The 12,118-nt window shown below is 43.5% G+C and overlaps 1 protein-coding gene across 1 annotated transcript in view; it reads left to right on the top strand.

Moving 5' to 3' along the window:
- Positions 1-12,118, top strand: part of LOC109906057 (ankyrin repeat domain-containing protein 13B) — a 45,134-nt gene that overhangs the window by 23,170 nt on the left and 9,846 nt on the right. Inside the window, exons 4-12 of the mRNA XM_031790576.1 lie at positions 3,757-3,802; positions 4,064-4,207; positions 6,193-6,409; positions 6,808-6,874; positions 7,182-7,263; positions 8,036-8,100; positions 8,551-8,687; positions 9,538-9,695; positions 10,591-10,785. Of these exons, the coding sequence (XP_031646436.1) occupies positions 3,757-3,802; positions 4,064-4,207; positions 6,193-6,409; positions 6,808-6,874; positions 7,182-7,263; positions 8,036-8,100; positions 8,551-8,687; positions 9,538-9,695; positions 10,591-10,785 (1,111 nt within the window). The remainder of the gene's footprint in view (positions 1-3,756; positions 3,803-4,063; positions 4,208-6,192; positions 6,410-6,807; positions 6,875-7,181; positions 7,264-8,035; positions 8,101-8,550; positions 8,688-9,537; positions 9,696-10,590; positions 10,786-12,118) is intronic.

Here is a 12,118-nt window from a genome sequence, read left to right as displayed (position 1 = left end):
TACGGATACAGATATTCAATGTGTACGGATACAGATATCCAATGTGTACGGATACAGATATCCAATGTGTACGGGTACAGATATCCAATGTGTACGGGTACAGATATCCAATGTGTACGGGTACAGATATCCAATGTGTACGGGTACAGATATCCAATGTGTACGGGTACAGATATCCAATGTGTACGGGTACAGATAACCAATGTGTACGGGTACAGATAACCAATGTGTACGGGTACAGATAACCAATGTGTACGGGTACAGATAACCAATGTGTACGGGTACAGATAACCAATGTGTACGGGTACAGATAACCAATGTGTACGGGTACAGATAACCAATGTGTACGGGTACAGATAACCAATGTGTACGGGTACAGTTTATGATTGATGTGGACTCCTTTCCTCACCCCTCTCTCTTTTTCTCTCCCTCCCAAGTCCAGAACGCTGCACTCCCCCCACTAGCTCTATTAATCCCTCCTCCACATCTGTCTGGCTCACCACCAGCCCTGGGATGGGATTGGAACAGCTACTGTCCATTGTTCCTGGCCACGCGAACAAAATTACTCTCTTTCTCTCTTTTTTTCCTATGGTGTCTTCCTTTCTCACTCTCTTGTCCCTGTTCTGTGTGTATGGGTGTCTCTCCCTTTTCTCCCTCTCTCTCTCAATTCCATTCAATACAAGGGGCTTTGTTGGCATGGGAAACACATGTTTACATTGCCAAAACAAGTGAAATGGATAAATACAAGTGAAATGAACAATAAAAAGGGAAAAGGAAATATTAAACTCACACAAGTTCCAGAAGAATCAAGCAATTTCAAATGTCATATTATGTATATATACATTGTTGTAATGATGTGCAAATGGATAAAATACAAAAGGGAAAATAAATAAACATATGGGATATGGGTTGTATTTACAATGGTGTTTGCTCTTCACTGGTTACCCTTTTCTTGTGACAACAGGTCACAAATCTTGCTGCTGTGATTGCACACTGTGGTATTTAACCCAATAGATATGTGCGTTTATCAAAATTGGATTTGTTTTCAAATCATTTTTTGTGTCTGTGTAATCTGAGGGAAATATGTGGTCATACATTTGGCAGGAGGTTAAGAAGAACCTCTCTGGGATATGTGGGACACCTGCAGAGCGCCAAATCCAAAGTAACAAATAAGTTACTATAAAAATCAAACTTTCATTAAATCACACATGCAAGATAGCAAATTAAAGCTACACTTGTTGTGAATCCAGCCAACATGTCAGATTTCAAAAAGGCTTTTCAGCTAAAGCAAATTATGCTATTATCTGAGAGTAGCACCTCTGTAAACAAAGAGAGAAAAGCATATTTCAACCCTGCAGGCGCGACACAAAACGCAGAAATAAAAATATAATTCAAGCCTTACCTTTGACGAGCTTCTTTTGTTGGCACTCCAATATGTCCCAGAAACATCACAAATGGTCCTTTTGTTTGATTTAATTCCATCGATATACATCCAAAATGTCCATTTATTTGGCACTTTTGATCCAGAAAAACACTGGTTCCAACTTGCACAACGTGACTATAAAATATCTCAAAAGTTACCTGTAAACTTTGCCAAAACATTTCAAACTACTTTTGTAATACAACTTTAGTTTTTTTTAATGTAAATAATTGATAAAATTGAAGACGGGAGGATCTGCGTTCAATACAGGAGGAAAACCAACTGTAGCTAGCTTTCTGGTCACGCGCCTCTATCTAACAGTACACGACAAGTGACCCTCGTTCTGAACAGGGCTACTTCTTCATTACACAAAGGAAAAACCTCAACCAATTTCTAAAGACTGGTGACATCCAGTGGAAGCGGTAGGAACTGCAAGAAGGTCCCTTAGAAATCTGGATTTCCAATGAAAACCCATTGAAAAGAGAGTGACCTCAAAAAAAAATTCGGAATGGTTTGTCCTCGGGGTTTTGCCTGCTAAATAAGTTATGTTATACTCACAGCCATGATTCAAACAGTTTTAGAAACTTCAGAATGTTTTCTATCCAAATTGACTAATAATATGCATATCTTATCTTCTGGGGATAAGTAGCAGGCAGTTGAAATTGGGCTTGCATTACATCTGGACGTGAAAATACTGCTCCCTGTCACCAAGAAGTTAAGTGCAGCTCAGTTTCCACCTCATTTTGTGGGCAGTATGTACATAGCCTGTCTTCTCTTGAGAGCCACGTCTGCCCATAGCGGCCTTTCTCAATAGCAAGGCTATGCACACTGAGTACATAGTCAAAGCTTTCCTTAATTTTGGCTCCGTCACAGTGGTCAGGTATTCTGCCACTGTGGACTCTCTGTTTAGGGCCAAATAGCATTATAGTTCGCTCAGTTTTTTGGTTAATTCTTTCCAGTGTGTCAAGTAACTATGGGGCGGCAGGTAGCCTAGTGGTTAGAGCGTTGGGTCAGTAACCGAAAGGTTGCTGGAACGAATCCCCAAGCTGACAAGGTAAATATCTGTTGTTCTGCCCCTGAACAAGGCAGTTAACCCACTGATCCCCGGTAGGCCATCATTGTAAATAAGAATTTGTTCTTAACTGACTTGCCTAGTTAAATAAAGGTAAAACATTTTGTTTTCTCATTTGGGTCTAATTGTGTTGCTGTCCTGGGGTTCTGTAGGGTCTGTTTGTATTTGAGAACAGAGCCCCAGGACCAGCTTGCTTAGGGGACTCTTCTCCAGGTTCATCTCTTTGTAGGTGATGGCTTTGTTGGGGAAGGTTTTTAGAATTTAAAGGCTATTTTCTGGATTTTGATCATTAGCGGGTATCGGCCTAATTCTGTTCTGCATGCATTATTTGGTAGTTTACGTTGTACACGGAGGATATTTTTGCTGAATCCTGCATGCATCTTAATTTGGTGTTTGTCCCATTTTGTGAGTTCTTAATTGGTGAGTGGACCTCAGACCTCACAACCATAGGGCAATGGGTTCTATAACTGATTCAAGTCTTTTTAGCCAGATCCTAATTGGTATGTCAAATTTGATTTCTGACAGCATCTGTGCAGAAGATCCAGGTGCTGCTGTAGGCCCTCCTTGGTTGGGGACAGATGCACCAGATCATAAGCAAACAGTAAACTTTTGACTTCAGATTTTAGTAGGGTGAGGCTGCAGACTGTTCTAGTGCCCTCGCCAATTCATTGATATATATATGTTGAAGAGGGTGGGGCTTAAGCTGCATCACTGTCTCACCCCATGTCCCTGTGGAAAGAAATGTGTTTTTTTGCCAATTTTAACCGCACACTTGTTGTTTGTGTACATGGATTTTATAATGTTGTATGTTTTTCTCCAACACCACTTTCCATCAATTTGAATAGCAGACCCTCATGCCAAATTGAGTCAAAAGCTTTTTTGAAGTCAACAAAGCACGAGAAGACTTTGACTTTGTTTTGTTTGTTTGTCAATTAGGTTGTGCAGGGTGAATATGTGGTCTGTCGTAAGGTAATTTGGTAAAAAGTCCATTTGAAATTTGCTCAGTGCATTGTTTTCACTGAGGAAATGTACAAGTCAGCTGTAAATGATAATGCAGAGGATTGTCCCAAGGTTGCTGTTGACGCATTTCCCAAGGTTGTTATTGGGGTCAAATTTGGCTTCACTTTTGCAGATTGGGGTTGTCAGTCCTTGGTTCCAAATATTGTGGTAGATGCCAGAGCTGAGAAGGATGTTAAAGAGTTTAAGTTTAGCCAATTGGAATTTGTGGGTCTATATTTCTCTCTCTCTCTCTCTTTTGCTCAAGGCTCAGGACTTTTACGTGGAGATGAAATGGGAGTTTACTAGCTGGGGTAAGTCATAATAAGTAATGTTTTTCGGTCTCTCAGATGTTTACCTGTATGGATTATGGCTTCCTGCTTGACTGTATATGGTGACAGACTTCCTTTCTCTGTGGGTCTGCATTGTCTCCAGAGAAATAGAATCCCTAGAATGGTTTAGACCCCCCAAAAATTACACTCAAAATGGCCACCAGTCCACCCATCACAGGGCCATTGACTAGAATGGCCATTCTAGGAATTATATTTCTATGGTTGTCTCTCTCTCTTTCTTAGTGCCGCTGGTGTCTCGTATCTGTCCCAGTGACACGTACCGCGTGTGGAAGAGTGGCCAGTGTCTGCGTGTAGACACCACTCTCATGGGCTTTGATCAGATGACCTGGCAGAGAGGAAACCGAAGTTTCATCTTCCGGGGTCAAGGTCAGGGTTCAGGGGCCAGTGTGTATGTTTGTGTGTACGATAGTCTGTGTGTATGTGTGGTCGAGTCCTATTTTCTATTGTCACTGGGCTTCCTTCCTTCTTTCCCCCTCTCACTGTCATCATTAAGTTAGTCACTGTCTGACAGATCTCTCCATATCTTGTTTTGATAGAACTTCCTCTCACTGTCTTTTAGTGACTCCTCCATCTTTTTAAATGGTCCTCCTCCGTCTTTCTGTTGCACTCCATTTCGGTCTATATGACCTTTCTTTTCAGTCTCTCTCGACTCTCCTCCTCCATATGTTAGTCTGAACCTACTCTTCTCTACCTCTAGTGCTCTCTTTAGTTTAACTGTTCCTCCTCCTTTCTGTCTATGTCGCTCTTACTCTCTGTCTGTCTCTTTCTAACCTGTCTTTCTCTCCCTGTCTGTCTCTTTCTAACCTGTCTTTCTCTCCCTGTCTGTCTCTTTCTAACCTGTCTTACTCCCTGTCTGTCTCTTTCTAACCTGTCTCTCTCCCTTCCCGTCTCTTTCTAACCTGTCTCTCTCCCTTCCCGTCTCTTTCTAACCTGTCTTTCTCTCCCTCCCCGTCTCTTTCTAACCTGTCTTTCTCTCCCTCCCCGTCTCTTTCTAACCTGTCTTTCTCTCCCTCCCCGTCTCTTTCTAACCTGTCTTTCTCTCCCTTTCCGTCTCTTTCTAACCTGTCTTTCTCTCCCTTTCCGTCTCTTTCTAACCTGTCTTTCTCTCCCTCCCTGTCTCTTTCTAACCTGTCTGTCTCTTTCTACCCTGTCTTTCTCTCCCTTCCCGTCTCTTTCTACCCTGTCTTTCTCTCCCTTCCCGTCTCTTTCTAACCTGTCTGTCTCTTTCTAACCTGTCTTTCTCTCCCTCCCCGTCTCTTTCTAACCTGTCTTTCTCTCCCTCCCCGTCTCTTTCTAACCTGTCTTTCTCTCCCTCCCCGTCTCTTTCTAACCTGTCTTTCTCTCCCTTTCCGTCTCTTTCTAACCTGTCTTTCTCTCCCTTTCCGTCTCTTTCTAACCTGTCTTTCTCTCCCTCCCTGTCTCTTTCTAACCTGTCTGTCTCTTTCTACCCTGTCTTTCTCTCCCTTCCCGTCTCTTTCTACCCTGTCTTTCTCTCCCTTCCCGTCTCTTTCTAACCTGTCTGTCTCTTTCTAACCTGTCTTTCTCTCCCTCCCCGTCTCTTTCTAACCTGTCTTTCTCTCCCTCCCCGTCTCTTTCTAACCTGTCTTTCTCTCCCTCCCCGTCTCTTTCTAACCTGTCTTTCTCTCCCTCCCCGTCTCTTTCTAACCTGTCTTTCTCTCCCTTTCCGTCTCTTTCTAACCTGCCTTTCTCTCCCTTTCCGTCTCTTTCTAACCTGTCTTTCTCTCCCTCCCTGTCTCTTTCTAACCTGTCTGTCTCTTTCTACCCTGTCTTTCTCTCCCTTCCCGTCTCTTTCTACCCTGTCTTTCTCTCCCTTCCCATCTCTTTCTAACCTGTCTGTCTCTTTCTAACCTGTCTTTCTCTCCCTCCCCGTCTCTTTCTAACCTGTCTTTCTCTCCCTCCCCGTCTCTTTCTAACCTGTCTTTCTCTCCCTCCCCGTCTCTTTCTAACCTGTCTTTCTCTCCCTCCCCGTCTCTTTCTAACCTGTCTTTCTCTCCCTCCCCGTCTCTTTCTAACCTGTCTTTCTCTCCCTTCCCGTCTCTTTCTAACCTGTCTTTCTCTCCCTCCCCGTCTCTTTCTAACCTGTCTTTCTAATCCATCCATCTTTCAGTCTATCTCTCTCTAAATCCATATTTCTTTCTTTGCCTGTCACTCTCACATCTTCCTCCTCTCCATTTCTGTCCGTTTATCAGTGTCTCTAATCCATCCTCCTCCTCTTCCTCGGTCTCTCTAACCCAACCTCTCTCTCTCGCTCTCTATCTAACCCATCTTTCTCTCTAACCCCCTCGCTCTCTCACTCTCATTCTAAGTACTACTCTCTGTCTATCCGTCAGACTCCAGTGCAGTGGTGATGGAGGTGGACCACGACAGACAGCTGGTGTTCTGTGAGACCCTGTGTGTGTCTTCTCTGACGTCTCCCTCGTCTCAGCGGGGCACTACCGGCCTGGGCCTCCTGGGGACACTACTGCCCAGCGAGGAGCAGGTGGCAGCCCGCCTCTCCGCCCCCGTGGTCACCACCCAGCTAGACACCAAAAACATCACCTTTGAGAGGTGAGAGACGGAGGGAACGAGAGAAAGAGGGTTAGCATTGAGCAGGGTCAGAGATGGGTATGGAAAAGAAAGGGAGTAGAACAATGGTAGTGAGTGAGGGATAAGGGAACGAGGAGAGGAGAAGAGGAAGGAAGAGGAGAGGTAGGGGGTCACTAAGTGCAAGACCAGACACATCTCTCATGCAGGTCAGATTGTATAAAAAAGTGAGAGAGGGGGAGGTGAGAATGTGTAATCATCATTTATTGCTTGCTGAGTGTCACCTCTGTCGTTTTGGCAGCTTCATCGGTACGCTCGGCATGCCAATAATCAATTTCTGAATATGAATTTAAGGGAGGGAGAAGACCACCTCGAAGTCTAACCTGTTGTTTTGTGTCTGGCTATCTCTGTCTGTCTGGCAGGAATAAGACTGGCATCCTTGGCTGGCGCAGTGAGAAGACAGAGATGGTGAACGGGTACGAGGCTAAGGTACAGACATGGAGTCATTAATCCTTCTATCCCTGGCTTTCGATTTGGTTTTGCCCGAATGATATAAAACACTCTAAAGTTCAAGACGTACAGTATATAATGTCATCTGTTTCCTGAGCGCTGGTTCTAGAGTAAAGCACTATCAATATACATGGACTCAGCAGTGAGCCCACCTCCCTACTACATCACTAACCTAAATCAGTCACCGAATGTGCGTCCCAATAGGTACCTTCTTCCCTATATAGTGCGCTATTTATCCAGAGTCTCATAACCATGACACTCTACTTGTCCTTGTCTTCTCTGTTAGGTGTACGGCGCCTCCAATGTGGAACTGATCACTCGAACCCGAACGGACCATCTCAGTGAGCCACTCAAGGCGAAGCCCAAAGGTGTCTCTCTTTGCTGAAGTTCTACCTATTTGTTTAAAAATCCCCTTGCGTCATTTCTGGTAATCTTCCACGTCTTGGCTTAGATGCAGTAAAAGGGCTCAATTCGGAGCTGAGATAAGCGTGTGCAGCACAGACTTTGGTGTAAGTCATTCATTGACTTCAATGGGAGGATTGTGCGAAGATTTGAGTTGAGCGCGCTGATCTCAGGTCAGGATACAGCCCTAAATAAACTGGAGTGTATTCACTAGGAAGAAAACAGACTGAAACGGGGAAGGACTAACCTGAACTTGTCCAATAAGAAACGCTTGTTTGGGTTGCAAAATATTTAGCTATGGTTGGCACTAATAGACACACCCCTGTTGAGAGGCTCTGAATAGGATAATTGCACTGAAGCTCCAACAAGTGGCCCTAAAGCATTTTCCAGTCATTTCCTTGGTCAGAGAAGAGTATTGTCCTTGTTTTTCCCTCCCTGGGCTTCCCAGCAAAGTGCTCTGTTCTGATCACCGGCCCCGTCCCTCTCAAAGCCCTCCCTCCAAGAACCCAACTCCCCCGGTCCCTTATCCCATCTCCATCCCTCCAAGATTGATGAGAGACACCAGTCGAGAATTCTTAGGTTAGTGTTGCAGACATAGAAATAGTATTAGTAGAACAGACATTCCCGCTTCCAATACCAGGTCAACATTCCAAAATTCCTACTAACCCTATTTCTATGGTCATTGACTTGCTCTGAGTTCCTCTCATGTATGTTCCACTGATGTGACCTTTTCCTCAGGCGGTAAGACGCCCCTGCAGAACTTCCTAGGGATTGCCGAGCAACACGTGGGGCCCAACAATGGGGTTAGTGGTCACAGTCATCATTATCCTCCTCATCACAATCATCAATCCTAATCCTCATCATTGTATATGGATTTGACCTTATTGCTACAGTGAATCATAAGCCAACATAGCTGTCAATATTGATATGAGTAAAGAGGTCCCTGGGCTTCTCTTCTCTCTCAAATATTGATGACCATTTTAATTGGCTTCTGCCGGCAAACCCGCTGACAATCTTTATCCCCCTCTCTCATCCTCTCACTCTCTCTTTCTTTCTCTCTCTTAACCCTCCTTCCTTCTCCCTCTCTCTTTCGCTCTCTTTCTTCACCCTCCCTCCTTTTATCTCTCTCTCTCTCTCTCTCTCTCTCTCTCTCTCTCTCTCTCTCCTCTCCTCTCCTCTCCTCTCCTCTCCTCTCCTCTCCTCTCCTCTCCTCTCCTCTCCTCTCCTCTCCATACCTTCCCTTCTCTCAACAGGCCCTAGTGACTCAGATGTCAAGTCCTGCCGTGACCAACCCCACAGCCCTGACAGCCGAGGAGTACTTCAATCCCAACCTGCCTCTGGGCACCCGGGATATTGGCCACCCCTGTCAACTCACCACCAAGACTCAGAGGTGACAGAGACAGCCATCACTGCCCTTATAACAACCTCTATGCCTGGGGCCCTTGGCTATAATAGCCCTGTCCAGAACCATACAATATGTATGCATCCCAAATGGCACCCTATTCCCTCTATAGTGCATTACCTTTAGACCAGGGCCCAATGTAGTGCATTATATAGGGAATAGGGTGCCATTTTGGATGCCGTCTACAGTATGTCTCTGGCCCTGTCAAGTGTATTGGCTCTGGCCCATGCATGTACATGTTTTCCTTCTATTCAATCTACGTATGATGTGTGATCCGGTAATTGACTACGAACCTGGATGTCACATCAATAGCCGTTTAGAATTCTGCTGGTTATTGTGACAAGACAACAGTGAGATGGTGTCCCAGCCCGATCACTAGGCTACTAGTACATTATCTCATCGGTTGAAAGTCAACATGGAATGGCCTGAACAGAAACCCCGCACACTCAGTGCTTTAGAGAACAGTTGATTGCCGAGTCAATGGTGAAGCCAATCTTTTGCAGTGCAACAAATTACAAGGCTAACAAAAATTCTCTCAGGATTTGAGAAATGTTCTAGGATGAGATAGAAGTAGAGTTCCAGTCTCTCAGAGTTTTTCAATATGTCTGCGTGACCAACGAAGATGCTTTCTGCGTGACACGTTACTCCATTGTACTGTTTGTAGTACTTGTGTATAACACAGTGGTCTTCATTAGGCACTGAACAGAACAGAAATTAAACAGGGAGGGACTACTCTTCATTTTACGTTTCCAAACATTCTGCAACGTTGACCCTTTCTGAACATTGAGTAAGGTGCATTGTATAATATGCATATGCACATGTTTCCCGGTTTCCTCAGGTTCAAGGCTAAGCTGTGGTTGTGTGAGTCCCATCCTCTGTCCTTAGCGGAGCAGGTGGCGCCCATCATTGACCTCATGGCCATCTCCAACGCCCTCTTCGCCAAGCTCAGGGACTTCATTACCCTGCGACTGCCCCCCGGCTTCCCTGTCAAGATCGGTGAGGGAGTAGAGGACACTCTCGTAACCAGATAGTTTGCTCTGCATCCTAGAGACCTGGCATATCATGGTAGTGAGAGTGGAGAGAAAGCGAGAGGTTATCAAAAGTAGACCAGTGGTTTAAAGTGCTTAAGTAAAAATACTTGAAAATACTAATACTTAAGTTGTTTTTTTAGGGGTATCTGTACTTTACTTGACTATTTATATTTTTGACAACTTTTACTTTTCCAGTACATTCCTAAAGAAATTAATGTACTGTTTACTCCATACATTTTCTCTGACACCCAAAAGTACTCGTTACATTTTGAATGGACAGGAAAAGGGTCCAATTCACACATTTATCAAGAGAACATCCCTGGTCATCTCTACTGTCACTGATCTGGCTGACTCACTAAATACAAATGTTTCATTTGTAAATGATGTCTGAGTGTTGAAGTGTGCTCCTGGGTATCAGTAAATTAACAAAACTAGAAAATTGCCCTGTCTGGTTTCCTTAATTTAAGGAATTTGAAATGATTTATACTTTTACTTTTGATACTTAAGTATATTTTAAGAATTACATTTACTTTTGATACTTAAGTATATTTACTTTTACTCAAGTAGTGTTTTACTGGGTGACTTTCACTTTTACTTGAGTCATTTTCTATTAAGGTATCTTTACTTTTACTCAAGTATGACAATTGGGTACTTTTTCCACCACTGAAGCTGACCCTCCTGTCCTTATGTCAGGGGTGGCATTCTTCCTTAATTTCATTCAGATGCTGCCTCAAATATGATTCATTGGAATTTGCCCAACTTTTAACGTTTGGAATATTTACACCTATTGCACATAAATTATGAATCCAGTGATAATCGTGAATCCTAAACATCTCTCTCACTTCTTTTCGTCTTCTCAGAAATTCCCATCTATCACATCCTGAATGCCCGGATCACCTTTGGGAACCTGAATGGGTGTGAGGAGGGGTCTGTGACGGGGCCAGATCGGGTGGAGGGGGAGGTGGATGGACAGAAGGACAGCAGCCCCAGGACTGACACAGACACCCCCTCCCCAGGCAGCGACTCTTCTAGTGTCTCCAGCTCCAGCTCCACGAGTGAGAAACACACACCTACCCCCTCCGAGGGGAGGACGGCTCATAATAATGCTGGAACGGAGCAAATGGGATGGCATCAAACAAATAGAAACCAGGTGTTTTGATGTATTTGATACCATTCCACTATTCCGCTCCAGCCAATACCATGAGACCATCCTCCCCAATTAAGGTGCCACCACCAACCTCCTGTGATACACTCCATCTTTACACTACAAATAGGGCCAGGAGTGTTTCCCAATCACATGACTTGACCAGGACAAAGTCAGTGTTTTACCTGGTTGGACAGGAAACACTTTGACTCAGAATAACATAACATGTGAATGGAGGTGGGATTTGGGCATGACATTTTGGAAAAATATGATCCTCATTTCTATTTCAATATATTTGGATACATTTTCCCATTCTAAATGCATCTAATATGGCATCAGTAACACCAATGACGGTAACACGACCAATGACACAATTTAGGAAATTGAGGATGTTATTAAATGGAGACCACAGCTCAAATCTAACTCTTAGATGTTAAGTCCCCCATATGGTTCTGGGCCGGTTCCGACTGACATTTTGGCGTAGAAAGTGTTCTGTTAACGCCGTAGGGTCCGTACCTTATAGCACCAAAAAGGCCCATCTGTCTGCTCTCCTTTCCACTCCCTCAGCGGAGCCATATTTAGAAAGCATTTCAGTCATCTCAAGCTCTATTGCCCCACTTCTGTTGAATAAGAAAAAAAATCAGATATGGTTTTCATATTTTCACAATACTTCTACTCTGTGCTTGAGCTTGTGTCCTCAAAAGTGAGTACACCCCAGATATGTATAACTATTATTACCAGAAAGGTGAGTTCCAGACCTTTCTAAAACTATGCAGCATTACCAGTTATTGTTTATGGCCAGCTCATGAATAATAATTACGTTTGTGTATGTCTATAGGCAAAAAAATTAAAAATAATCATGAGTAATTAACCTTTACAAAATAATTTACTAAAGTGATATGATTCATATTTTTACTCACAATATAATTTTCCCTTCATTTAAATTGAGTACCACCAATGACACTTTGTATTTAGACATTACCAAATTATCATTGGAGTCTTCAAAAGTATGACATTCTAAAAGGGTGTGATTGGCTAATAATATTTATTTAATATAAACCCCTCCCCCTTCCGTTTGCCACTGGAGGGAATACTCAAGGTCCTTGTGTATCTTCATAATGAGTGAATTTATTTTAATAGCTTTCTTTCTTTTTAGTGGCCTTTACGATATATGAAATACTTTAGTTCACTTTTTACCATTCAAAATAATAGATAGCTATCTCTATCCCAAAAACATGTCACTA

Source organism: Oncorhynchus kisutch, linkage group LG15 (assembly GCF_002021735.2).
Source record: "Oncorhynchus kisutch isolate 150728-3 linkage group LG15, Okis_V2, whole genome shotgun sequence".
In the NCBI taxonomy this organism is placed as follows: Eukaryota; Metazoa; Chordata; class Actinopteri; order Salmoniformes; family Salmonidae; genus Oncorhynchus; species Oncorhynchus kisutch.
This window is presented reverse-complemented; position numbering and strand designations above follow the sequence as displayed.